General features: G+C 40.6%; 1 protein-coding gene across 1 annotated transcript in view; it reads right to left on the reverse strand.

Moving 5' to 3' along the window:
* Positions 1 to 24,738, reverse strand: part of CR1 (complement C3b/C4b receptor 1 (Knops blood group)) — a 193,589-nt gene that overhangs the window by 91,558 nt on the left and 77,293 nt on the right. Inside the window, 9 exon segments of the mRNA XM_047705076.1 lie at positions 1,205 to 1,290; positions 5,190 to 5,289; positions 5,924 to 6,097; positions 13,623 to 13,850; positions 15,803 to 15,888; positions 17,059 to 17,161; positions 17,265 to 17,441; positions 18,123 to 18,149; positions 18,152 to 18,520. Of these exon segments, the coding sequence (XP_047561032.1) occupies positions 1,205 to 1,290; positions 5,190 to 5,289; positions 5,924 to 6,097; positions 13,623 to 13,850; positions 15,803 to 15,888; positions 17,059 to 17,161; positions 17,265 to 17,441; positions 18,123 to 18,149; positions 18,152 to 18,520 (1,350 nt within the window).

Raw genomic sequence — 24,738 nt, forward strand, 5'->3', positions numbered from 1 at the left:
TATAGGTGTATTACATTTAAATAAAGAGATCTATCCGAGTACTGTTTTGTCATCTGATTTTTTTCACATAAAAGTGTATAATTTACTTGTTTATATCATTAATTGTTTCTCCATGACATTGTGTTTCTTTGTTCTTTGTTTTTCTTATTTTTAGCTGAATAACATTCCAGTATATGGATGTAGTTCCTTTTCTTCCTCTTCCTCTTCACCTCCTCCTCCTGTCCCTCCCCACTCCTCCCTCCTCCTCCTTCTTATTCTTCCTCCTCCTCTTCTTTTTCTGCTCCTTCTCCTCCTCCTCTTTCTCCTCCTCCTTCTTCTTCTCCTTTCTCCTCTTCCTCTTCTTCTCCTTTTTAATCCTCCTCCTTCTAACCTCCCTTCCTTCTTCTTCTTCCTCTTCCTCCTCTTCATCTTCTTCCTCCTCTAGCTCCTCCTCTTCTTTTGTAAGTAGGCTCCAAGCAAGTGTGGTGTCCAGGATAGGGCTCAAACTCACAACCTTGAGCTCAAGACCTCAGTTGAGGACCGAGAGTCAGACATCTAACAGACTGAGTCTCTCAAGTGCCCCTGGATGTATCTCTTCTATTCTGCATGGCTCAATTTCATGTTTCTTAAAGAATTCTCAATAGTCATTTTAACAAGGACACTTTCCTTCCTATACCTTCCAAGCATAGCTGGAAACATTTCGGTACCTAACAATTTTGCTATTATAATGAATGAAGCAATGAGAAGTGTAAAGTGAATTCCTAGGAAAAGTCTGCATTTATCTCCAAGTATAAATTCTAAGAAGTGGGTCAAAGTCTATGTCCATTTGAGGCTTATGGCACATGGTGCCTCTCAAGAGGTTTTGTGGACCTCCACGTGTGTGCGAGTGTTGATTGATCCACAGCTTCACCAGCCTTGGAGAGCATCACTTTAGAAAAATCTTGACTAATTTGCCAAGCAGAATGACTGTTACACTGGGGGTGGCACAGTCAACGTCATTCTGAATTAACTGAAGGAAAACTAAGGTTTGAAGGCTTTTATGCATTAAGTCCCCAGATTCAGAAAAGGCACGACATAAGGAAAAAACATATGGAAACAGTTGCCAGAAACCCCATGGGTTTTGAGGGATAGAATGCACAAAGGAATCCACTTAAGATTTGTATAACTTCAGGGGGAAACTTAGAATCTATTGGAAAAGGTAAGAACAAGGACGGCTTCAACTCACTCTCACAAATAGGTGGATCGTCATCCCAGGTGACAGTCTTGCCTGAGATGATGCATGCAATAGAGGTCTTACCAATAAGTCGGTATCTAGAGGGAAAGAAGAATGAATGTTATTTTCCCTGTTCATTTTCCTACTGAAGTGGCTACTTACAAGAGAGTGTATCCTGGAGAATCAGAAGGACAATTTCCATTTGTCATAGTGTATGACATGGTATATACTTTGTATGTGTATATACATGTACATATATGTATACATATACTATGTATACATATTTTTGACATAGTATATATATCACAATTTGTGATAGTATACTACCACTTTCCCAAATTTTACATCTTTATTCAGATATCTAATCTAAATGGGTCCTCTGCTCTTAATTACTTTGAGCTACATTTTAATTTAAGCCTAACATGTTTAAGATTCTTCAAACTAGAACCAAAGGAAATCCAAGCAGAACAAAAGAAGTTGAACACGGATTTCCTATGTAAAATGTTAAGGCAGCAATTCTCACTTAGTATGCCACAAACTGTTCACAGTGTGCCATAAGACTTGGAAAATGTAAATTTCTCCCATGGATAATGTCTTGCAAAACTGTAGTAAAATATTAAACTAGGATTCTGACATAGGTATGATCACCAAATTTATTTGGACTTCCTCAGTTCTGTTTGTACTAATTTGTGGGTATGTGAGTGTGCTTACAAGTATTCAGCTTTTATACAGACTATATTGAAGACCTATTCTGGGTTCACGGTAATATTGGCCAGAGGATACAGGGGATTTCCCATATACTCCCTTTCCCTACACATGCATACCTTCCCACATTATCCACATCCCCCACCAGACTGGTACAGTGGCTTGCAACTGATGAACCTACATTGACACATCATTATCCCCGGTAGTCCCTGGTTTACAGCAGGGTTCAGTCTTGGCGTCGTATAGTCTGTGTGTCTAGACAAACAAATATTGACATGGATGCACCCTTACAGAATGACACAGAGTAGTTTCACTGCCCTAAACATCTTCGGAGATCTGCCTATTCGTCTCTCCCTCCTCCTACCCCTTGGCTACTACGGATCTTTTTACTCCATATTTTCTTTTCTAGAATGCCACTTCCCTGGAATTATACAGAATTGAGCCTGTTCAGATTGGATTCTTTCACCTAGTAAAATGCAATTAAGTTTCCTCCCGGCTTTCCATGGCTTGATAGCTCATTTATGTTATCCAGGGAGGGTTTACCAGTTTCTGTTCCTATCCGCAATGAACGAGGAATCCAGTTCCTCTACAACCATGCTAGCATCTGCTGTTTTCACTAGTTTGTATTTCTGCCACTCAGATATATGTGTAGTATTGTTTCACTGTGGTTTCATTTGTATTTTCCTAAGGGCTGATGAAGTTGAATATCTTTTCCTGGTCTTAATTTCCATCGATAAACTCTCTTCAGTGAAATGTCTGTTCGTGTGCCTCCAAATTCCTGTCCTGAAACCTTAGAATCTGACTTTTTTGGAAACACGGTCTTGCAGATATAAGAGAGTTAAGATGAGGTCATACTGGATTAACATGGGCCCTAATGCAATCACCGTTGTCCTCAGAAGAAGAAGGAAATCTGGACAAGGAGACAGACAGAAAACGTTGACACAGACATAGGAAAAGCCATGTGAGAACAGACGCAGAGGTAGGAATGATGTGTTTATAGCTCATGATGCCAAGGACAGCTGACAAGCACCAGAAGCTAGGAGAAAAGCACGAAATGGATTCTTCCTCTGAGCTCCAGTAGGAACCCACCTGCTGACACCTTGATTTCAGACTTGTTCAAGGCTAATTGACACTGGATTTTGCCAACTGCATTTTTTGTCAATTGCTAGGGGCATATATTTTTCTTCTTCAGCCTGTTTCTAGAGTTGATCATGTTGATTGATTTTTGAATGTTCAATCTGTCTTAAAAATTTTTATCCTGCTGGGTTAAATCCATTAAGATCCATCTGAATGTTTTTTGTCCATCTTTTTCAGGTCAAGATTGAGTCATTGGACTAGAATGCTAGCCCTTTACATTTTTCCCTGAACTTCTAGCTTTCTATATTGATTACACAAATTCATAAGTGAATGGGGTCACATAAATTCAATGTACTATTGACTATATTTGCAAATGCAAATTTGTTGAAATTTTCTTACATCCATGTGTTGCAAGCAGGGAGATAATTGTAGGGATTAACTTTTGCATTTTCCAAGTATACAAGTTAAAATTTCCAGGGGAACTTCTAAATAAATAGAAATAGAGCCTCTATTTTCCAAGCTAGTGAAGGACATAATGGAAAAAAAATATAAAACCTAATGGACACAAAAGTTGAGGAAGTGTGAAAACATAAAATTGGTATAAATAGAAACACAAAATCAGGTAGTAGGCATTAATTTTAAATATTAGTAGTTACATTTAAAGCAAATGGATTAAACTCCTTACTTAAAAGGTAGACATTATCAAACTGGATGAAGGAACTCTAACTATTGATTATTTATCAGAGACTCACCTACGTAGACTGACACAGGAGAGTAAAAAGTCAAAAAGATTTAAAGAGAGTGGGTAAATAATCAAAAGCAATGTAGTTATATGACAATATATAATAGGAGTATAAGTGTACACACAAATAGACTAACTGAAAAGCATTATTAGAAAGAAGGAGCAACCCACTATAATAAGTTTTAATGCTCTTGGAAGTCTTCAGTGTGCATGCACCTAATTACATAGCCTCAAATATATTTAAAAGAACACAGAAATACCAGAAGATATTGGAAAAAAAGATTGACGGATCCAGCCTGCTTTGAAAAGAAACACGCTCTGCTCATTTTATATAGATAAATTGGTTGTAAAGCCAGACAAGGACAGGTTGAGAATGGAACATTATTAAGCCTATCATTCCTATGAGAATAAAAGGAAAACATGGGAAAGAAGATATTATAAAACAAATGTAGGAATGCAGACATAATATTTACTATACTTCTAGACCAAGTGGAGTTACTCAAATATTTCAGGCTTAATCTGTTAACATGATTCATGATACTCATTCCTCCTACTTAGTGGGTTTATATTTGGTTGTTTAGTTGCCCCCAAGACCAGTTGTTGAAAAGATTATTCTTTCACCATTGGATTGTCCTGGCACCCTTGCTGAAAGGAGTTGACCATAAGTGTGTGGGGTTACTTCTGCGTTCTCAATTCTGTTCTATTGATCTATACATCTATACATTTCCAGAGAGATTCTGGAGGTGGAGGAATGGGAACTGGGAAAGGCACAGTGGAGACGTCTAAGGTTCTAGCAATGTTTCCTAAGGTGGATAGCATATACCCTGAAGTTCACTTTATTTCTTCCTGATTTTAATGATCACTTATGTTTTATTATATGTCTTTTAAGTAAGCAATAAATAAGTTTTTTTTTTTAAAGCAAAAGTTAAGATATAAGGCAAAGCAGATAATTGATTATCTCCTTTAAGGATAAGCCACAGCAAATTTCTGCACCGTGCACATTTCTGGAGAGGGGCTATAACAATCAAGATTTGCCTCTGCACCTCAGGGCTCCATCATCCTAAACAAGTCATTCTTTCCCACTTCTGAGTCCACCATCTCCAGCTCTTGTTGCTTTGGGGTGTGAATATGTGCACAGAGCCACTAATGGTTGTTCCATTTGCTTCTTTAGAGACCTGGTCCTTCCCATTTAGTGAACGTTTCTCTTGGTTCTAGGCGCATGAATTTGGTGTGCCTTAGACATCCTTTCCCCCACCCCCAAGTTTCTAGCACAGATACGGGTGCTTCCTATTTTTCAAATATTTGTTTAGTCTTTTCAAATGTAGTTTAATACTTGGATTCAAGCCACCATGTCTACTTAGAAATCTTATTGCTATGGTTTGAATGGACAGGAAGACTTTCTAAGATGCTTGTTTAGAGATTGGTGCTACAGTTCTGGAACTCTCAACCCAAATGATGCTGCTGCTAACTCACCCTTCATTACAGGCGTAATTAACAGTTGATCCAAACCGGGCGTCTCCGTGTACGGTCATTTTGCCATTGGCGGGTTCTGGAGGAGTTCCACATGATCTCCCTATGGGGGAGAAGCAGAATTGGGGGATTGGGTATAGAACAAGCCAAACTTCTCTCAGTAAGTACATAAGGTCCCAACCTGGATGGAGTTTACTGAAAAGTATTTGTGGTTCCGCAGATTTTGCCAATTCAGAGAAACTAGCAAGACTGCCCGAGAGTCAGCCACCTACTAAGCTCCACTTCCAAGAAAAGACCTCCCCTCCTCATTGATCTTTTCCCTGTGTTGTGCACCCCAGAAAAATGCAAACTTTACTTTTTACCGAAGTGGTTATTTTGTCATCCAACCAGCTTAAATCGGAGATCTCGAAGTCGGGATTCACTCTCCACCTACAATTTTCTTCCCTTTTCTGAGTCATTGGTGACGTAGTTTCAACGGTGACGATGGGAAACCCCTACTGAATGGAGCTTTTCCCTGCATTGTGCCTTGTGAAGGTCATTTCTCATGAAGTGACCTTGTAATGGAGGTGCCAGTAAGTCAGAGCAGTAGGAAGATGTGACAGAAAGGATAACTGCATCATGTACTCTACCTGAGGCAAATTTAACAATCGTACGAGTCTTAGTTCCAAAATCTGAACAATTGATTCAGCTCTACGGATGTTTGATTGACACAGAGTTCTCAGTCCAGAGGTACTTACGCTGACACTTGTTTTTGGCACTTGACCAGACCGAGTTGGGTAGGCAGGTGATAAAGAACCCTCTCCCATAGTAACCAGGGCGGCACTCATACTTCAGAAATGTCCCGATGGGAAACTCTATACTCGTCCGTAGCATTTGCCAGTTGGCAAATGGAAGGTGTTCGGGCTTTTGCACTGACCTGGAGGCCAAGACCATAGTGACATCCAAGTTAATGGAGAAACTTCTATTACTTCCTCTTTTTATCCAGTGGCTTCATAGATGCGATCAATGAAACAGAACACCTTCATATGTTGAAATGTTTGCATCTCTTACTAGTGAACATAGAGATGAGCTTTCATTTTGTTCTAAAGCGTTATTTATTTATTTATTTATTTTGAGAGAGAGCAAGAAGAGAGAGGGAGCAAGCATGCACGAGTGGGGGGAGGGAGAGGGAGAGAGAATCTCAAGCAGACTCCCTGCTGTGCGCAGAGCCCAATGCAGGCCTTGATCCCAGGAACCTGAAATCATGACCTGAACTAATCAGCCACTTCACCAACTGAGGCGACCCTGTCAACCATTCCTCAGTGGGATGCTGAGCACTGCTCAACTTCTCAAACCATAGAATTGAATTGTAATCCACCACCTCATTTCTTTTCTACAAAAATTGTCTTTGATACTTGTATCACAGCCACTGCTAAAGCCCAGTTTTGCAAAAGATTTGTTGTCACCAAGAGGAACCTACTTAAAAAAAAAAATAAAAGAACTCTACTGCAATCTAATGTAGCCAAGGCCTATTGGGAGCCAGTGGTTTGCACCAGTATCTGAGACAAAACCCAGAATTGTTTTTCCACCAAAAATTTAAAATAGCCCATGGGTCTCCTCTGAGATGCTGGAGGTTCCCAGGGCACATCAGCTGATGATTTGGGAAATGCAGCACTCCACTAATCTTTGTTTGTAAAGTCGAATTGTCTATTTATATTACTATAATTGTTGACATATTCATGATTAGATCTATCATCTTACTTGATTTTTATTTGTCCTTCCTTTCCTATGTTCCTTATGCTCTTCTCTTTTGCCTTCATTTGAGTATGAAAAAAGATTTTATTTATTTATTTACAGAGAGAGAGTGAGCGAGAGAGAGAGAGAGCTCGAGCGTGAGTGAGCAGGGGAATTGGCACAGCGAAAAGGAGAGAGAGAGAGAGAATCTCAAGCAGACTCCATGCTGAGCAGCACCTGTATCATCTGAAATCAGGAGTTGGACACTCAACCACCTGAGCCACCCAGGAGTCCCTCTTGTATTTCTTCTTATTAGATTATGTGTTACACATTCTTTTATAGCTCCTTAAAGATGACATGCATCCTTACCATGTTAATGTGCAATGAACAATGATCATTTCCCAGCATGCAAGAAACCTAGAAAATGCTCACTCCGTTTACTTCCTCCCTGTCTTTTGTTCTATCATGTTCATGTTTTTAGATTCTACATATATTTTATGGTCTCATTAGCCATTTCAGTGTACACACTGCCGGCTGCTTGCTGGGCTACAACCATTTGCTACTAAGCTGACTCTAATGGTAATGGATTCCATCAGCAGGCTCAGCTAAGATTTTGAAAATCTATAGAAATATGTGGTTGCCTAAACAATGAGCTTCCAAAGATATGCATGCCCTAATCTCTGGAGCTTGCAACTGTTACCTCATATGGCACTAGGCTTTGCAGTGTGGTTAAATTAAGAATCTTGTGGTGGGGGACGCCTGGGTGGCTCAGTTGGTTAAGCAGCTTCCTTCGGCTCAGGTCATGATCCCAGCGTCCTGGGATCGAGTCCCACATCGGGCTCCTGCTTGGCGGGGAGCCTGCTTCTCCCTCTGCCTCTGCCTGCCATTCTGTCTGCCTGTGCTTGCTCGCTCTCCTCTCTCTCTGACAAATAAATAAAATCTTTAAAAAAAAAAAAAGAATCTTGTAGTGGGAAGATTTTCCTGGGTTATCTGGATGGCCCTCAATGTAATCACAAAGGTCCTTAAAAGAGGGAGGTGAAGGATCGAAGACAGACGAAGGAGATTTAAAGACATTCCAGTGCTGGCTTTGAAGGTAGAGAAAAGAGAGCCATGAACCAAGTATGCAGGCAGCCTCTGGAAGAGGAAAAGAGCTGGGAAACCTAATCTCCCTTGGAGCCTCCAGAAGAAACACACCCCTACAGACCCATTTGAGAATTTGACCTCTGGAACTGTAAGAGAATAAATTTCCATTGTTGTAAGCCTATTTGTTAGAGTAGCAATAAGAAACTAATACAAGAGATATTAATGTATAGTTTTAGAAACTGGATTCCTAGAGAACAGAATTTGAACCTAGTGTCTTCTTCTTACTGTGAGGTAGAAGTAAAAAATGTAAATAGGCATAATAGCTGAAATAGAAAGAAACATATGAGCCTTCACTAGAGAAAGATTGATCTGGTTTCCTTTTCCTCCTTCATTCCCAATCCCTCACATTCTAAGAAGTATATTAATATGAACTCCATAAACTCAACACCTACCATAGTTCATTTAAAAAAAACTCTTCATAGCTTTAGGATACATTAAATACAATAGTTGAATAATATTTAAAGTAGATAACGTGATGAAATTGACACTTGTGTGCACCATGAAACCATTACCACAATCAAGATAACAAACATTTCCGTCACTCCAACAGTTTTCTCATTTTACTTTATAATCCATCTGTCTCTCTACATCCTTCTCTAGGCCATCTCTTGCCTGCTTCTTCTTACTTCAGATTGATTTGATCTTTTTGTAATTTCATATAAACCAACTCAATTGGTTCGTACTTTCCCCCCGTTTCGTTGGTCTAGCTTTTATACAGAATGATTATTTTTGAGATTCACTAAGTTTGTTGCATATATCATATATAAAAGTATTTCTTTTTTTGCTGGGTGATAATCGGTTGTACAGATATACTTAAATTTGATTTGCCTAATTGGCTGTTGAATGCCACTTAGATTATTTCTAGTTGTTGGCTAGTAGAAATAAAGCTAGTAGAAATAAAAATCCATGCCGAAGTGTCTGTGTGGTCAGATGCTTTAATTTCTTTTGAGTCAGTACCAGGAGTAAAATGCTCAGTCACAGCATACATTTGCATTTAGCTTTTTTTTTTTTTTTTAAAGATTTCATTTATTTATTTGACAGACAGAGATCACAAGTAGGCAGAGAGGCAGGCAGAGAGAGAGGAAGGGAAGCAGGCTCCCTGCTGAGCAGAGAGCCCGATGCGGGACTCGATCCCAGGACCCTGGATCATGACCTGAGCCGAAGGCAGCGGCTCAACCCACTGAGCCACCCAGGCACCCCATTTGCATTTAGCTTTAAAAAATCTTTTTATTATATTATTTAGTCACCGTATAGCACTTTATTAGTTTTGATGTAGTGTTCCAAGATTCACGGTTTGCATATAACACCCAGTGCTCCATGCAATTTGGGCCCTCCTTAATACCCATCACCAGGCCAACCCATCCCTCACCCCATCACCTCTAAAACCCTCAGTTTGTTTCTCGGAGTCCACAGTCTCTCATGGTTCACTCCCCCTCCATATGGACCATATCTTCTTTATCCATTCATCTGTTGAAGGACACCTTGGCGCTTTTCCACAGTTTGGCTGTTGTGGATGTTGCTGCTATGAACATTACAGTACCTAAGGCCCTTCTTTTTCACTACACCTGTATCTTTGGGGTAAAAAACCCAGTAATGCAATTGCTGGGTCATAGGGTAGGTCTATTTTTAATTTTTTGAGGACCCTCCCAACTGTTTTCCAAAGGGGCTGCTCCAACTTGCACTCCTACCAAGAGTGTTAGAAGGTTCCCCTTTCTCTATATCCTCTCCAACATTTGTTGTTTCTTGCCTTGTTATTTTTTGCCATTCTAACTGGTGTAAGGTAGTATCTCAAGGTAGTTTTGATTTGAATTTCCCTGATGGCTAATGATGATGAACATTTTTTCATGTGTCTGTTAGCCATTTGCATGTCTTCATTGGAGAGCCTTAAAGAACTGGAGAATCAACAAAAATTAAGTCTAGCCCATGCAGTTAGAAGGGAAATAATTAAGATTAGAGCAGAGATCAATGAATTAGATATCAGACATGTAGTAGAACACATCAACAAAACTAGAAGCTGATTCTTGGAAAGAATTAATAAGATAGATAAACCACTAGCCAGACAAATCCAAAAGAAAAGAGAAAGGACCCAAATTAATAAAATTATGAACGAAAGGGGAGAGATCACAACTAATAATAAGGAAGTAGAAACAATCATCAGAAATCATTATCAACAGGTATGGCCAATAAGTTAAGTAACCTAGAAGAAACGGGTGCATTTCGGAAGCCTATAAACTTCCAAGACTGAAACAGGAAGAAACTGACAACCTGAATAGACCACTAACTAGCAATGAGATTGAAGCAGTGATCAAAACCTCCCAAAAAATAAGAGTCCAGGACCTGATGGATTCATGGGGGAATTTTACAGCAAACATTCAAAGAAGAAAGAGTACCTATTTTCTTGAAGCTGTTTCAAAAAACAGAAACAGAAGGAAAACTTCCAGACTCTATGAAGCCAGCATTACCTTGGTCCCCAAACCAGGTGAAGACCTCATCAAAAAGGAGAATTTCAGACCAATATCCCTGATGAATATGGATGCTAAGATTCTCAACAAGATCCTAACTAATAGGATCCAAGAGTACATTAAAAGATTATTCACCATGACCAGATGGGATTGATCCCTGGGATGCAAGTTTGGTTCCACATCTGCAAATGAGTCAATGTGATACAATACATTAATATAAGAAAGAACAAGAACCATAAGATACACTCAATAGATGCTGAAAAGCATTTGACAAAGTACAGCATACGTCCTTGATGAAAACTCTTCACAGTGTAGGGATAGAGGGTACAAACTTCAATATCATAAAAGCCATCTATGAAAAACTCACAGTGAATATCATTCTCAATAGGGAAAAACTGAGAGCTTTTCCACTAAGGTCAGCAACACAGCAGGGCTGTCCACTCTCACCACTGCTATTCAGTATAGTACTAGAAGTCCTAGCCTCAGCAATCAGGCAACAAAGAGAAATAAAAGTCATCTGAATCAGCAAAGAAGTCAAACTCTCACTCTTTGCAGATGATATGATATTTACGTGGGAAACCCAAAGACTCCAGTCCAAAACTGTCACAACTCATATAGAAATTCAGTGAAGAGTCAGAATATAAAATCGGTGTACAGAAATCCATTGCATTTCTATACACCAACAACAAGACAGAAGAAAGAGAAATTAAGGAGTCAATCCCATTTACCATTGCACACCCAAACCATCAGATACCTAGGAATAAAGCTAACCAGAGAGGTGAAGAATCTGTACTCAGGAAACTATAAAGTACTCATGAAAGAAATTGATGAAGACCCAAAGAGAATGGGAAAACATTCCATGCTCATGGATTGGAAGAACAAATATTGTGAAATGTCTATACTACCTAGAGCAGTCTACACTTAATGCAATCCCTATCAAGATACCATCAACTTTTCTCAAAGAAATGGAACAAATAATCCTAAAATTTATATGGAGCCAGAGAGACTCTGAATAGCCAGAGGACAGTTGTAAAGGAAACCAAAGTTGGTGGCATCGCAATTCCAGACTTCAAGCTCTTTTACAAAGCTGTCATCATCAAGATAGTATGGTATCTGATGGTGACACATAGGTCAATGGAACAGAATAGAGAGCCCAGAAATGGACCCTCAACTCTATGGTCAACTAATCTTTGACAAAGCAGAAAAGACTGTCCAATGGCAAAAAGACAATCTCTTCAACAAATGGTGTTGGGAAAATTGGACCGCCACATGCAGAACAATGAAACTGGACCGTTTCTTTACACCACACACAAAAATAGACTCAAAATGGATGAAAGACCTCAATGTGAGAGAGGAATCCATCAAAATCCTTGAGGATAACACAGGCAGCAACCTCTTTGACGTCAGCCATGGCAGCTTCTTCCTAGAGACATCACCAAAGGCAAGGGAAGCAAGGGCAAACATGAACTATTGGGACGTCATCAAGATCAAAAACTTTTGCACAGCAAAGGAAACAGGCAACAAAACCAAAAGACAACTGACAGAATGGGAGAAGATATTTGCAAAGGACATATCAGACAAAGGGCTAGTATCCAAAATCTGTAAGAACTTATCAAAGTCAACACCCAAAGAACAAATACTCCAATCAAGAAATGGGCAGAAGACAGGAACTGACATTTGTGCAAAGAAGACATCCAGATGGCCAACAGACACAAGACAAAGTGCTCAACATCACTCGGCATCAGGGAAATACAAATCAGAACCACATTGACATACCACCTCACACCAGTCAGAATGGCTAAAATTAACCTGTCTGGAAATGACAGGTGTTGGTGAGGATGTGGAGAAAGGGGAACCCTCCTGCATTGTTGGTGGGAATGCGAGCTGGGTAACCACTCTGGAAAATGGTATGGAGGTTCCTGAAAAAGTTGAAAATAGAGCTACCCTATGACTCAGCAATTGCAATAGTGGGTATTTACCTTAGAGATACAAATGCAGTGATCCGAAGGGGCACGTTCATTTGAATGTTTATAGCAGCAATGTCCACATTAGCCAAACTATGGAAAGAGCCTAGATGTCCATCAACAGATGAATGGAAAATAAACATTATAAATGCTTTGCTAATCAGGAAGACCCAAAGCTGGCAGGTCCCAAGGCACTCCTTATATACCGATCAGTGGGAAAGTGATTCTTTAAATGAAGACCTTCAGCCTTTAAACAGGATCATCTGTATTCTCTACCAGCAAACTGCGTCAGATGGGAGTACCACCAGCTTCTACAAAGGACCACTTTGGTGCTGTCTGTCCTTATTGGCACACAGAGCTGGTGTGGATAAGCACAACCATGAATGAGCCCCGGATTGTCAGGTATTGTCATTTAAGGCCAGATAATATGTAAAAATATGCAAAAAGAAGGAGTTGCCAAGACTGCAACCTTGAATTTCACTTCTCTAGGGCGTCTTGGGTGCCTGTTGCTAAAGTGAGATGAAGGGTCAACAAAACATTCCTTAGAAGGAACAAAAGCAATACAAATGCCTGCCTTGGAATTTCTTTAGTCATTTCCATCCCATCAACTCTAAAGTAAAATACAGCCATCAACATGTGCTTTTTGCTCAGCACACCCGTCTATTCAATAGAAATACAACATGAGCTCCATGTCCATTAGGGAGCTTGATGTGGGGCTGAAATCACAACCCTGAGATCAAGACCTGAGCTCAGATCATGAATCGGCCACTCAACCACTAAGCCACGCAGGTGCCCCAAAATACAACTTGTAATAGAGATGGTACAACAGAGTGTTTTCTTTGGCATTTGTTTTTAGTGCTTGAAAATAGTCTCTGTAAAGTCTGGGCCTCACTGATTCTTCCCACTGTCTCCCTCCTTCTCTTGTCACTGTCCCACACTCCTTAACCCAGCGGGGAGGGCCATCAGAGTACCACCAGTTGGGACACAGCAAGGCACATCTAGAACCCAGCTTCCATTCTCCCAGTAGGTAATTCTGTGTGCCTTACTTTTATAAGAAAGTCACGTTCCCAAGCCAAAATGACTGTCCCCATAGAAATAGGGAGGTTCACCCAGATATTCTGATCTAGATGGGACATAGGGAAATATGCACTGACCGGCAGGACCAGCAAGTTCGCAGCGAGGGGCAGGGCCGCTCCAAATCCCGTTCCCTTCATCGTCACTTGTGCAGCGGAGGGTGCTCTCCCCGATGAGGCTGAAGGTCATCCCTCTTGCTGGGTTGTTGTCACACGTGTAATTTATTTCCTTCCCATAAGGAAAGTCTCCCTGAGAAGGTCCGGTGTGCTGCCCATTAAGGATAGAAGGAGGATTTGGACAAAAGATACCTGGAAAAAACCCAAGTGCTATAAGTTACACGAAAATGTTGATATTTTAAGCTGAGTTGATTCCTCAATTACGGGATGCTGTGACTGTGTTGCCCATTAAATAATTAACTTTCAAGGGGAGTATGAACCATAAAGTAAGTATATAAGGTCTCTGTTGAGATGCTTCTAAATGAAATGACACTGAAATCAAAGCCCAGAAGGGCCTTAGTCATCCTGAACTCCTGGTAGAGTGAAGACTTCTGAATGACTGAGAGCCCTTTCTTTTAAAATAGACAAAAATCTTCTTAACCCCATTGAGAAGAAAATCATCCATTTAATAAGAAATTATCTATTAATTCAACTGGACTTTTTGAGGACCTACTCTGTATAAAATACTATTTCAAGTTCAAAGTAGAGAAAAATCTTTTTTGATGTGAAGGATCTGCACACCAGAGAAATCTTTCAAAATATATTATACATTTACTATTTGTCTATCACTGTCTATAACTATCTAATCTCTTCCTGATATACTCAAAACCAAAACAGATGGATATAATAATGCCATCACAATGAGTGAACATCTCAGTGTTCCTATGGACGGATCCAGAATATGCAGCAATGTAATGGCTTTTGAGATATTTATTGGTTTTTACAGGTTTTAATTTTCTCATTGAAGAAATGCACATTTCTTCTTTTGAATGTAACTGTCTGGAGATACTCTTTCCCCTTTCTGATTTGATCTGTATTTGGGAAGAGGATACCGCAGCTTTAAAGAATTATGAATAATCAAAAGGTGGAATGTTTACACTCTAGTAAGTGTATCTGGGTTCGTGAAAGTATTTTTCCTTTCTTTCCCTCATGCTTCTTAACCACATTCCGGGAAAGTTGAGATTTTCAAACAGTTGACTTCCAGATACGAAGGATGTAATTATCGAGTTTCGTTACATAAATCAATACAAATTTCCAAACATTTTAGAGCAAAATATTCCTTTGAAAACCCTCTATTATAAACAGGTATTTTTCAACAGCTATGATCAGAAGATGAAGCAATATCCTGTTTGATTTCATGAAGAAATACATGGGCAGACTGAATATATTAGTAGTGTTTCTGTATTTAACACATTATATTTCTGTCCCCTTAAAACAAGGATAAACAACAGGAAAGCAAGGCCCAAGTCTGTCTTGTTTACAGGTATATTCCCAATGTCTAATTTATTGCATTACCCTATTTTTTTCATAATAACACTTGGTATTACTTGAAGTAGTCTATGTGTTTGCTTTCATTATTTTTAAAGATTTAGTTATTTCAAGGTGGAGGAGGGGAGAGAAAAGGCAATAACAGGAAAGGCAGAGGAAGAAGGAAAGTGACTGAAGCAAACTGATCTCAGCTGTCAGCCCGATATGGGGCTTAATCCCAACCAATAAGACCAGAACCAAAACCAAGACTCTGACTCTCAACTGACCTTGCTACCCAGGCACCCCTGTTTTTTACTTTTTGGTCTTTCCCTGTACACAAGAATATAAACAACATGAAAGCAGGGTGCTAGTCTGTTTTGTTTATAGGTGTATTCCCAGTGTCCAGAAGGCTGGGTGGCACCTACCAGAGGCTCAAAAAAGTTTGTCAAAAGAATAAGGCTAGGCATGAATGATGATCGTGGCAAAATATAAAAACTATCGTTTTGACAGGAAACATGCTTCAGGCTCTAAATCTCCCTCCTTCTGTGAAGATTTCTCTCCATCTGTAGCACACATTATGCTTATACACACTTACAGTATGATCCCCCAAACATGTGATGCTTAGATATATTTCCCCCAGAAAGAGCCCTTGCAGCAAAGAAAATGTTGATCCAAAGTGAAGATCAACAAAGGGGCAAATATTAGGTAATTTTATAGGCAAGACACACTAAAGGCACAAACCAGCAAAGAAAACCAGGAGGGAGGTGCCGACCTGAACAGGCATTCCTTGTACTCACGTTCACACACAGGAGCACTGTCATTCCAAAGGGTTTCCATTTCAACCAAGATGCAGTAACTAGCAGAACTGCCCTTTAGGTGGAACCTGAGGAACAAAAGCACCAGTGGCGGGGTGAGCATGGGCACCGTTTCTCTCTCCCCTTCCGCTGAAATGCAGTTTAGTGCCTAAGATGAATGCCAGGAGAAAAAGCCCAGCTCATTGGCTTTCTTAGTTGCCAGAGGCTCTGAAATCAAAACATTTGCAAGATTGTGGTTTCCAGGGAGGATGGAGCAGTGACAGCGGTTGTTGACCGTCAGGGGGTCATCCTGCCCTCTGACAGCTCCCTGTCTGTCTCTGTCAGCAACTCTGTTCTCTAGGGCACAACATAGCACTCTCCTCTCTGGTGGCTCAGGAGGAAGACAACTCCCGATTCAAGTTGGTAAATCAGAGAAGGTGAGGAAAGACAGCAGAGGCTGCTGTTTTGGGCCAACACTTTCGGAATGTTCCAGAACACCACCTTTGGCATATCCCCATTATTGATGAGTTAATGCAAATTATCTGGGAAAGGAAGGCAAAGGTGAGAAGAGAGGATTCTTTGCAGAGCAGTGGCTTCCTGGATTGCCTCCAGGGCTTTGTTGGAACAGATATTTGCTGCCTGCCAAGGGATCCTCGGAATATATGGAGGACAGCTGCTCTGTCATCCATGCTTTTTACCCATCAGTGCTGTTGGAACATAACACCAAAGTCATTAAGATTCCTGTAGAGAGTTCACGACATTACTGCAAACATGAGCGTAGGTCTTCATACTCCTGCGATACAGACTAACACTAATTAGCTGAGATAAAACTAGATGGGAAACTATTCCTCTTGATGCTTTGTTCCTATTCCAAATTCCACTATTGACTGGTTTAAATTTTTCTTGGAACAATCTCTGCATATTACTTGTAATAAACTTTCTTTGACATCAATATTTTTCCTTTCATACCTACAAGTTACTTTTCATTCATACATGTAATGTTTCACCTGAATATCCAAGATTTCTTGTTACACTTCTGCTGTTCGGTGTATTTGCTGTTTTTCCTTTTCAAGCACATGTGGTGCTTGGTTCCATCTGGTTCCCACCATACTTCCCAATCACTGTTTCAGGTATCAGTCCTTCCTGGTACTTCTTTGCCATTAGGCAGCTTGCTCTTTGGGTAGAGCCCCATTGGTGCTGGTGTCAGCATAGCAGCATCGAGTCCTGTGTCCCCCGTCTCTCTGTCAGGTCATACTCACCCCTCATCACAAACGAAGGACACTTTCGCCCCAAGCTGGAAATTCAGTGGTAAGAGCACACGGCCATTAGGGAGTTGTCCCCGGAAGTCTGCACATGATTTCACTAGGATAACAACAGCAAGAACAAGAACAAGAAAAAACAGAAGTAAGATGGTCATGTGAGGGGACGGAAAGACTGATCTGCAAGGAGATGACAGTGTAGGCACCTGTACATCTTGGGGCCGCTGGGCTCCAGTCTCCCTGGGGCGTACAGCGCAGAGACGCTGTCCCTCGGAGATCATAGCCGGGCTCGCAGCTGTAGGACACTTCCTGCCCCGGGGAGAAATTGGCCTGGTTTTCTGCACTGTGCTTTCCGTGCAGAATTTCTGGAGGCAGCTGACATACTGTGGAAAGAACAGGTGTGAAGGACCAGTCAGTGATGGAGAAACATCTTTTACTATATTCTAAACCTTCCGAGGAGTCCCAGGCTTATCATTAAAGGGGAGCTCAGATGTAACAGAGGAAATCAAGTGATGCTCCTGCCCCCTCCTTTTACCGTTATGTAAAATCAGACAATGAAGGGATGTGCCCAAAGCCCTCACGCCTAGTAAGAGGCCAATCACTGGAGCTGAGTTCTTCCTGGCACAAGGTCAAATGCATGACCAGGACCCTGAGGGTGCTTTCTCCAGTGCTGGCCAGTCTACATGGCATTACTAGCCCTGTCATAAAGGAGAGCTGGGAAGGGTAGATGAGATCAGGCATTTAAAGTGCTTATTGCACAGCTGAGTAGAAAGTGCACCTCAGCCTTCAGGATATCGGGGAGATATTGGAGCTTGTATTTTGCTCTGAGGATGCTCAATATGAGAGTCCCAAAGTCTCCTTCCTTGGTTGATGAAGCTCCTGCTTTCAAAGCGAAGGCACATATACATAAGTGCGCGCACACACACACACACACTCATAATTTCATGCTTCATTTCCGCACATTGTTCCCAACATGCACCCTTCTCCCAGAACGAGCACTGACCTCCTGATCTCCCTGCAACCCATGCCCTTTGTCGGTCCCTTCAAAGCTCAGTCAGACTCACCTCGGGAGCAGCGCGGCAACTCTGGCCCCACGTGTTTTGGGCTTGGCACTGCACGCTGGAGGGTCCTTTCATGACAAAGCCGGGCTCGCAGATAAACCTCACGGTTTCATGTAAGGAAAATAAGGTCTTGTTCTCAGACACCCTCACTGCATTGTCAATGTCTGGAGGTGTGCACTTATTAGGTATGATGCACTGAGGCGGAGGGCCGCTCCATATGCCAACGCGATTGTCTTTGCTGGTGCAGTATATCGATGGGTTGCCCACAAGCTCAAACTGCTTTTTCCCTCTCTGTCCGGGATGGCAGCGATAGGTCACCACGGTTCCATAGGGAAAATCTTCTTTGTAGGGGTTAATGACATTTCCGTTGGCAATGGCTGGGGGTGGCCCACAAGGAATCGCTGGGAAAAGAGATGGCAACTTAAACAATAGTGGATCAAATAGCTCGTCAGAAATGCAATGAGTAGAACTAGTTTTGCATTTGTTATTGGTTTTTAATCCTTGTTAACATGGAGATACATGTCTACAAGATTGTGATTTTGGTGGGCATAATAGCATGCCTTCTGCCTTTCCTGCTTATACTATTTCCTATGAGCATATAGTTTTTAAAACAATCCACGTTCCTTTCATTTTAGATAGCTCTTTGATATATTATCACACCATAGTGTACACAGGTTTCCTGTACTCTTTTCCGTTTGCCTTCTTCATTTCCATTTTGTTATTAGCTCAGGAGAGTGTTCAAAAAACATAAAAAGACCCTAGGCGCCTGGGTGGCTCAGTGGGTTAAAGCATCTGCCTTCGTCTCAGATCATGATCCCAGGGTCCTGGGATCCAGCCCTGCATTGGGCTCTCTGCTCAGCAGGGAGCCTGTTTCTCCCTCTCTCTCTCTGCCTGCCTCTCTGTCTACTTGTCATCCCTCTCTGTCAAATAAATAAATGCAATCTTAATAAAAAAATAATTAAAAGAAAACAATAAAAAGACCCTTGCTGAAAGAAAAATGGAAGGGGAGAGAAACAACACAGATACACCAGTGCAGGAAGTTGAAATCAAGATATTTGCATATGTATAAGAAAGTATCTGAAGAAATAACAGCAAGGATCCTTTCAGAAGAAGGTTCATCATCTAAGACCTTGAATTCATTTCTACAGAAAGGTTTTCAAATGTAATTCCTGACATACAATCAAGGATCACCAGGTACTGAAAGAGAGAAAATCCCATGAAGAAGAGGCAGCAGACTCACTGACAATAGAAATGGAACCGTTAGGACCCCAGATACTGGAGTTCTTACTCACACATTGGAAATAGTTATGTTTGTCTCTTTGAGGACAATGTGTATGAAACCTAACTTTTGGTAAGGACTAGAAACCATTAAAAACAACGGGGCAAATTTTGAAAGGAACCCAATACACGTTTTTATCATTATAAAATACAGTAGCTGAAATTAAGAAGCTGATAGAATTAAAAGCAGGTCAGACACAGTTTAACAAAAATCAATGAATTGGAATCTAGGACAGAAGGAAGTCTCCAGAATAACACAGAGAGACAAGAGAATCAGAAATATAGCAGAAAGAGTAACGGACTTACAGGATAAAAGGGATAAGGCCTACCACATGTGTAAGTGAATCCCACAATGAGAGGAGATATCAGATCACGGACATTGGAAGTAATGACAGAATTTTCCAAAACCGATGAAAGACATCACTGAACCACAGATACAAGAAACCGTACAAACTGAAGAAAAGAAGTACAAAAAAAAAAATCTTTACTTAGAAACATCATAGCAATATTGTAAAAAATCACGAGCAATGAATTTTAAAAACAGCCAGAAAACAGAGATGACAACTTTTAAAAACCCATACTTAGAAAAATGTTTAAAGAATCTATCACCAGGAGACCTACAATATAAAAATGCTAAAAGATCATTTTTTTTGATCAAAGGAAAACAGTGTTATAAGGAACTGACAGAACTGTCCTATGGAGGACGGATAACGGAAATAGTTAATATGTGGATAAATATGCATAAATACTGTTTTCATAAAGACAACAATAGTGTCTTTTGAGATACCTGTAACAGTACAAAAATTAACACAGTGTAGGAGAATCAGGATATGATCATCTCAATAGAGCCACAGTGATAAATTAGAATCCACATTCATGAGAAATCTTTAGGTATAAAGGGAATTTCCTTAATCAGATAAAGAATGTCTCCCCCAAATCTTCAGTAAACACCAGGCTTTATGGTGACTATTCAAAACTCAGTATCATCTCTTCCATTCAGCATTGTACTGGAGTTCTAGCCAACACAGTCAAGCAAGAGAAATAAATAAAAGATACAAGAAAGAAAGGGATTAAACATAGGATAATTATTTATCAGCAACACGGTTATTTATGCAGCATATCCAAAAGAATATACAGATAAACTATTGCATTTATAAGTAAATTTAGCAAGATTGTTGGATCCAAGGTCAAATGGTTGCATATTTAAGAAACAATTAAGAAATGTTACATTTCCCAATGTTACATTTCTATGTTTACATCATTTTCTAAAATGTAAATTGGCAAATATTATGGAGAGAAATTAAAGAAATTTCAGAAATGGCAAAATATGCTCATGAATTTACAACTCAAAAATGTAAATATGTTAGTGGTCCACAGATTGAACTATGGAATCCCTAGAAAGCCAATAGAAATTTGAGTAGGTTTCTTTTTTGTGGAAACTGACAAGCTGATTCTAAATTTTGTCAGGAAATGCAAAGGGGCAAGAATTACCAAATGAATCTTGGAAGAAGTACATGGTTAGATGATACACCAGCAGGTATCAATTCTAAATATATGCTATAGTCATGAAAACAGTGTGATAAATCAACCAGTGGAACAGAACCTCTCTGAAATGAGACCCACTTATAATGTCACCTGATTTAGGGTATTATACTATTGCCCTGTGATCTATGGGAACTGGTCTTTCCTTTTTCTTTCTTTTTTTTTTTTTTAAGATTTTATTTATTTATTTGACAGACAGAGATCACAAGTAGGCAGAGAGGCAGGCAGAGAAAGACAGGAGGAAGCAGGCTCCCCATGGAGCAGAGAGCCCGATGCAAGGCTCAATCCCAGGAACCCAGGATCATGACCTGAGCCGAAGGCAGAGGCTTTAAACCACTGAGTCACCCAGGCGGCCCTAGAACGAGTCCTTCCTAAATGGTTTTTTAGATAAATGCTATTACAGCAATAATGTCCACAATGGCCAAACTATAGAAAGAGCTGAGGTGGGGGAGGAGTCAAGATGGCGGAGAAGTAGCAGGCTGAGACTACTTCAGGTAGCAGGAGATCAGCTAGATAGCTTATCTGAAGATTGCAAACACCTACAAATCCAACGGGAGATTGAAGAGAAGAAGAACAGCAATTCTAGAAACAGAAAATCAACCACTATCTGAAAGGTAGGACTGGCGGAGAAGTGAATCCAAAGCGACGGGAAGATAGACTGCGGGGGGAGGGGCCGGCTCCCGGTGAGCGGCGGAGCAACGGAGCACAAAATCGGGACTTTTAAAAGTCTGTTCCGCTGAGGGACATCGCTCCAGAGGCTTAACTGGGGTGAAGCCCAGGCAGGGTCAGCGCGGCCTCAGGTCCCACAGTGTCACAGAAGGATCGGCGGTGTCTGAGTTTCGCAGAGCTTACCGGTATTAGAACAGGGAAGCCGGCTACAGAGACAGAGCCGAGGAGTGAGCTCTAAACTCGGGGTTACCTTGAACCGGTCGCAGGCTTGGTCAGCTCGGAGCACGGCCGGAGGCCAGGGTGACGGGAGTAATTGGGCGCTATTCTCAGAGGGCGCACTGAGGAGTGGGGCCCCGGGCTCTCGGCTCCTCCGGGCCGGAGACCGGGAGGCCGCCATCTTCATTCCCGACTTCCAGTACTCTACGGAAAGCGCTCAGGGAACAAAAGCTCCCAAAAGCAAACCCAGCAAACCCGAGCGGATTACTCAGCCCGGCCCCGGGTAAGGGCGGTGCAACTCCGCCTGGGGCAAAGACGCTTGAGAATCACTACAACAGGCCCCTCCCCCAGAAGATCAACGAGAAACCCAGCCAGGACCAAGTTCACCTACCAAGGAGTGCAGTTTCAATACCAAGGAGAGCGGCGGAATTCCAGAGGAGAAGAAAGCAAAGCATGGAACTCATGGCTTTCTCCCCATGATTCTTTAGCCTTGCAGTTAATTTAATTTTTCTTTCTTTTTCAATTTTTTTTCTTTTTCTCTTCTTCTGCTAAATTTTTTTAACTTTTACCGTTTTCTTTTTTAACGTTTTTTAAATAGTTTATCTAATATATATATATATTTTTTTTCCTTTTTAAATTTTTTCTTTACTGGCTTTTTTTTTAAAATAGTTTCTTTCTTTTTTTTTTCTTTCTGAACCCCTCTTTATCCCCTTTCTCCCCCCTCACGATTTGGGATCTCTTCTGATTTGGCTAAAGCATATTTTCCTGGGGTTGTTGCCACCCTTTTAGTATTTTACTTGCTCCTTCATAAACTCTTATCTGGACAAAATGACAAGGCGGAAAAATTCACAACAAAAAAAAGAACAAGAAGCAGTACCAAAGGCTAGGGACCTAATCAATACAGACATTGGTAATATGTCAGATATAGAGTTCAGAATGACGATTCTCAAGGTTCTAGCCGGGCTTGAAAAAGGCATGGAAGATATTAAAGCAACCCTCTCGGGAGATATAAAAGCCCTTTCTGGAGAAATAAAAGAACTAAAATCAAACCAAGTTGAAATCAAAAAAGCTATTAATGAGGTGCAATCAAAAATGGAGGCTCTCACTGCTAGGATAAATGAGGCAGAAGAAAGAATTAGCGATATAGAAGACCAAATGACAGAGAATAAAGAAGCTGAGCAAAAGAGGGACAAACAGCTACTGGACCACAAGGGGAGAATTCGAGAGATAAGTGACACCATAAGACGAAACAACATTAGAATAATTGGGATTCCAGAAGAAGAGGAAACAGAGAGGGGAGCAGAAGGTATGTTGGAGAGAATTATTGGAGAGAATTTCCCCAATATGGCAAAGGGAACAAGCATCAAAATCCAGGAGGTTCAGAGAACCCCCCTCAAAATCAATAAGAATAGGACCACACCGCGTCACCTAATAGTAAAATTTACAAGTCTTAGTGACAAAGAAAAGATCCTGAAAGCAGCCCGGGAAAAGAAGTCTGTAACATACAATGGTAAAAATATTAGATTGGCAGCAGACTTATCCACAGAGACCTGGCAGGCCAGAAAGAGCTGGCATGATATATTCAGAGTACTAAATGAGAAAAACATGCAGCCAAGAATACTATATCCAGCTAGGCTATCATTGAAAATAGAAGGAGAGATTAAAAGCTTCCAGGACAAACAAAAACTGAAAGAATTTGCAAATACCAAACCAGCTCTACAGGAAATACTGAAAGGGGTCCTCTAAGCAAAGAGAGACCCTAAAAGTAGTAGATCAGAAAGAAACAGAGACAATATACAATAACAGTCACCTTACAGGCAATACAATGGCACTAAATTCATATCTCTCAATACTTACCCTGAATGTTAATGGGCTAAATGCCCCAATCAAAAGACACAGGGTATCAGAATGGATCAAAAAACAAAACCCATCTATATGTTGCCTACAAGAAACTCATCTTAAACCCGAAGACACCTCCAGGTTTAAAGTGAGGGGGTGGAAAAGAATTTACCATGCTAATGGACATCAGAAGAAAGCAGGAGTGGCAATCCTTATATCAGATCAATTAGATTTTAAGCCAAAGATTATATTAAGAGATGAGGAAGGACACTATATCATACTCAAAGGAACTATCCAACAAGAAGATCTAACAATTTTAAATATCTATGCCCCTAACGTGGGAGCAGCCAACTATATAAACCAATTAATAACAAAATCAAAGAAACACATCGGCAATAATACAATAATAGTAGGGGATTTTAACACTCCCCTCACTGAAATGGACAGATCATCCAAGCAAAAGATCAACAAGGAAATCAAGGCCTTAAATGACACACTGGACCAGATGGACATCACAGATCTATTCAGAACATTTCATCCCAAAGCAACAGAATATACATTCTTCTCTAGTGCACATGGAACATTCTCCAGAATAGATCACATTCTTGGTCCTAAATCAAGTCTCAACCGGTATCAAAAGATTGGGATCACTCCCTGCATATTTTCAGACCACAATGCTCTGAAGCTAGAACTCAATAACAAGAGGAAATTTGGAAAGAACCCAAATACATGGAGACTAAACAGCATCCTTCTAAAGAATGAATGGGTCAACCAGGATATTAAAGAAGAATTGAAAAAATTTATGGAAACAAATGATAATGAAAACACAACCGTTCAGAATCTGTGGGACACAACAAAGGCAGTCCTGAGAGGAAAATATATAGCAGTACAAGCCTTTCTCAAGAAACAAGAAAGGTCTCAGGTACACAACCTAACCCTACACCTAAAGGAGCTGGAGAAAGAACAAGAAAGAAAACCTAAACCCAGCAGGCGAAGAGAAATCATAAAGATCAGAGCAGAAATCAATGAATTAGAAACCAAAAAAACAATAGAATAAATCAACGAAACTAGGAGC

The sequence above is a fragment of the Lutra lutra genome, chromosome 15 (genome assembly GCF_902655055.1).
Source record: "Lutra lutra chromosome 15, mLutLut1.2, whole genome shotgun sequence".
Taxonomy (NCBI): domain Eukaryota; kingdom Metazoa; phylum Chordata; class Mammalia; order Carnivora; family Mustelidae; genus Lutra; species Lutra lutra.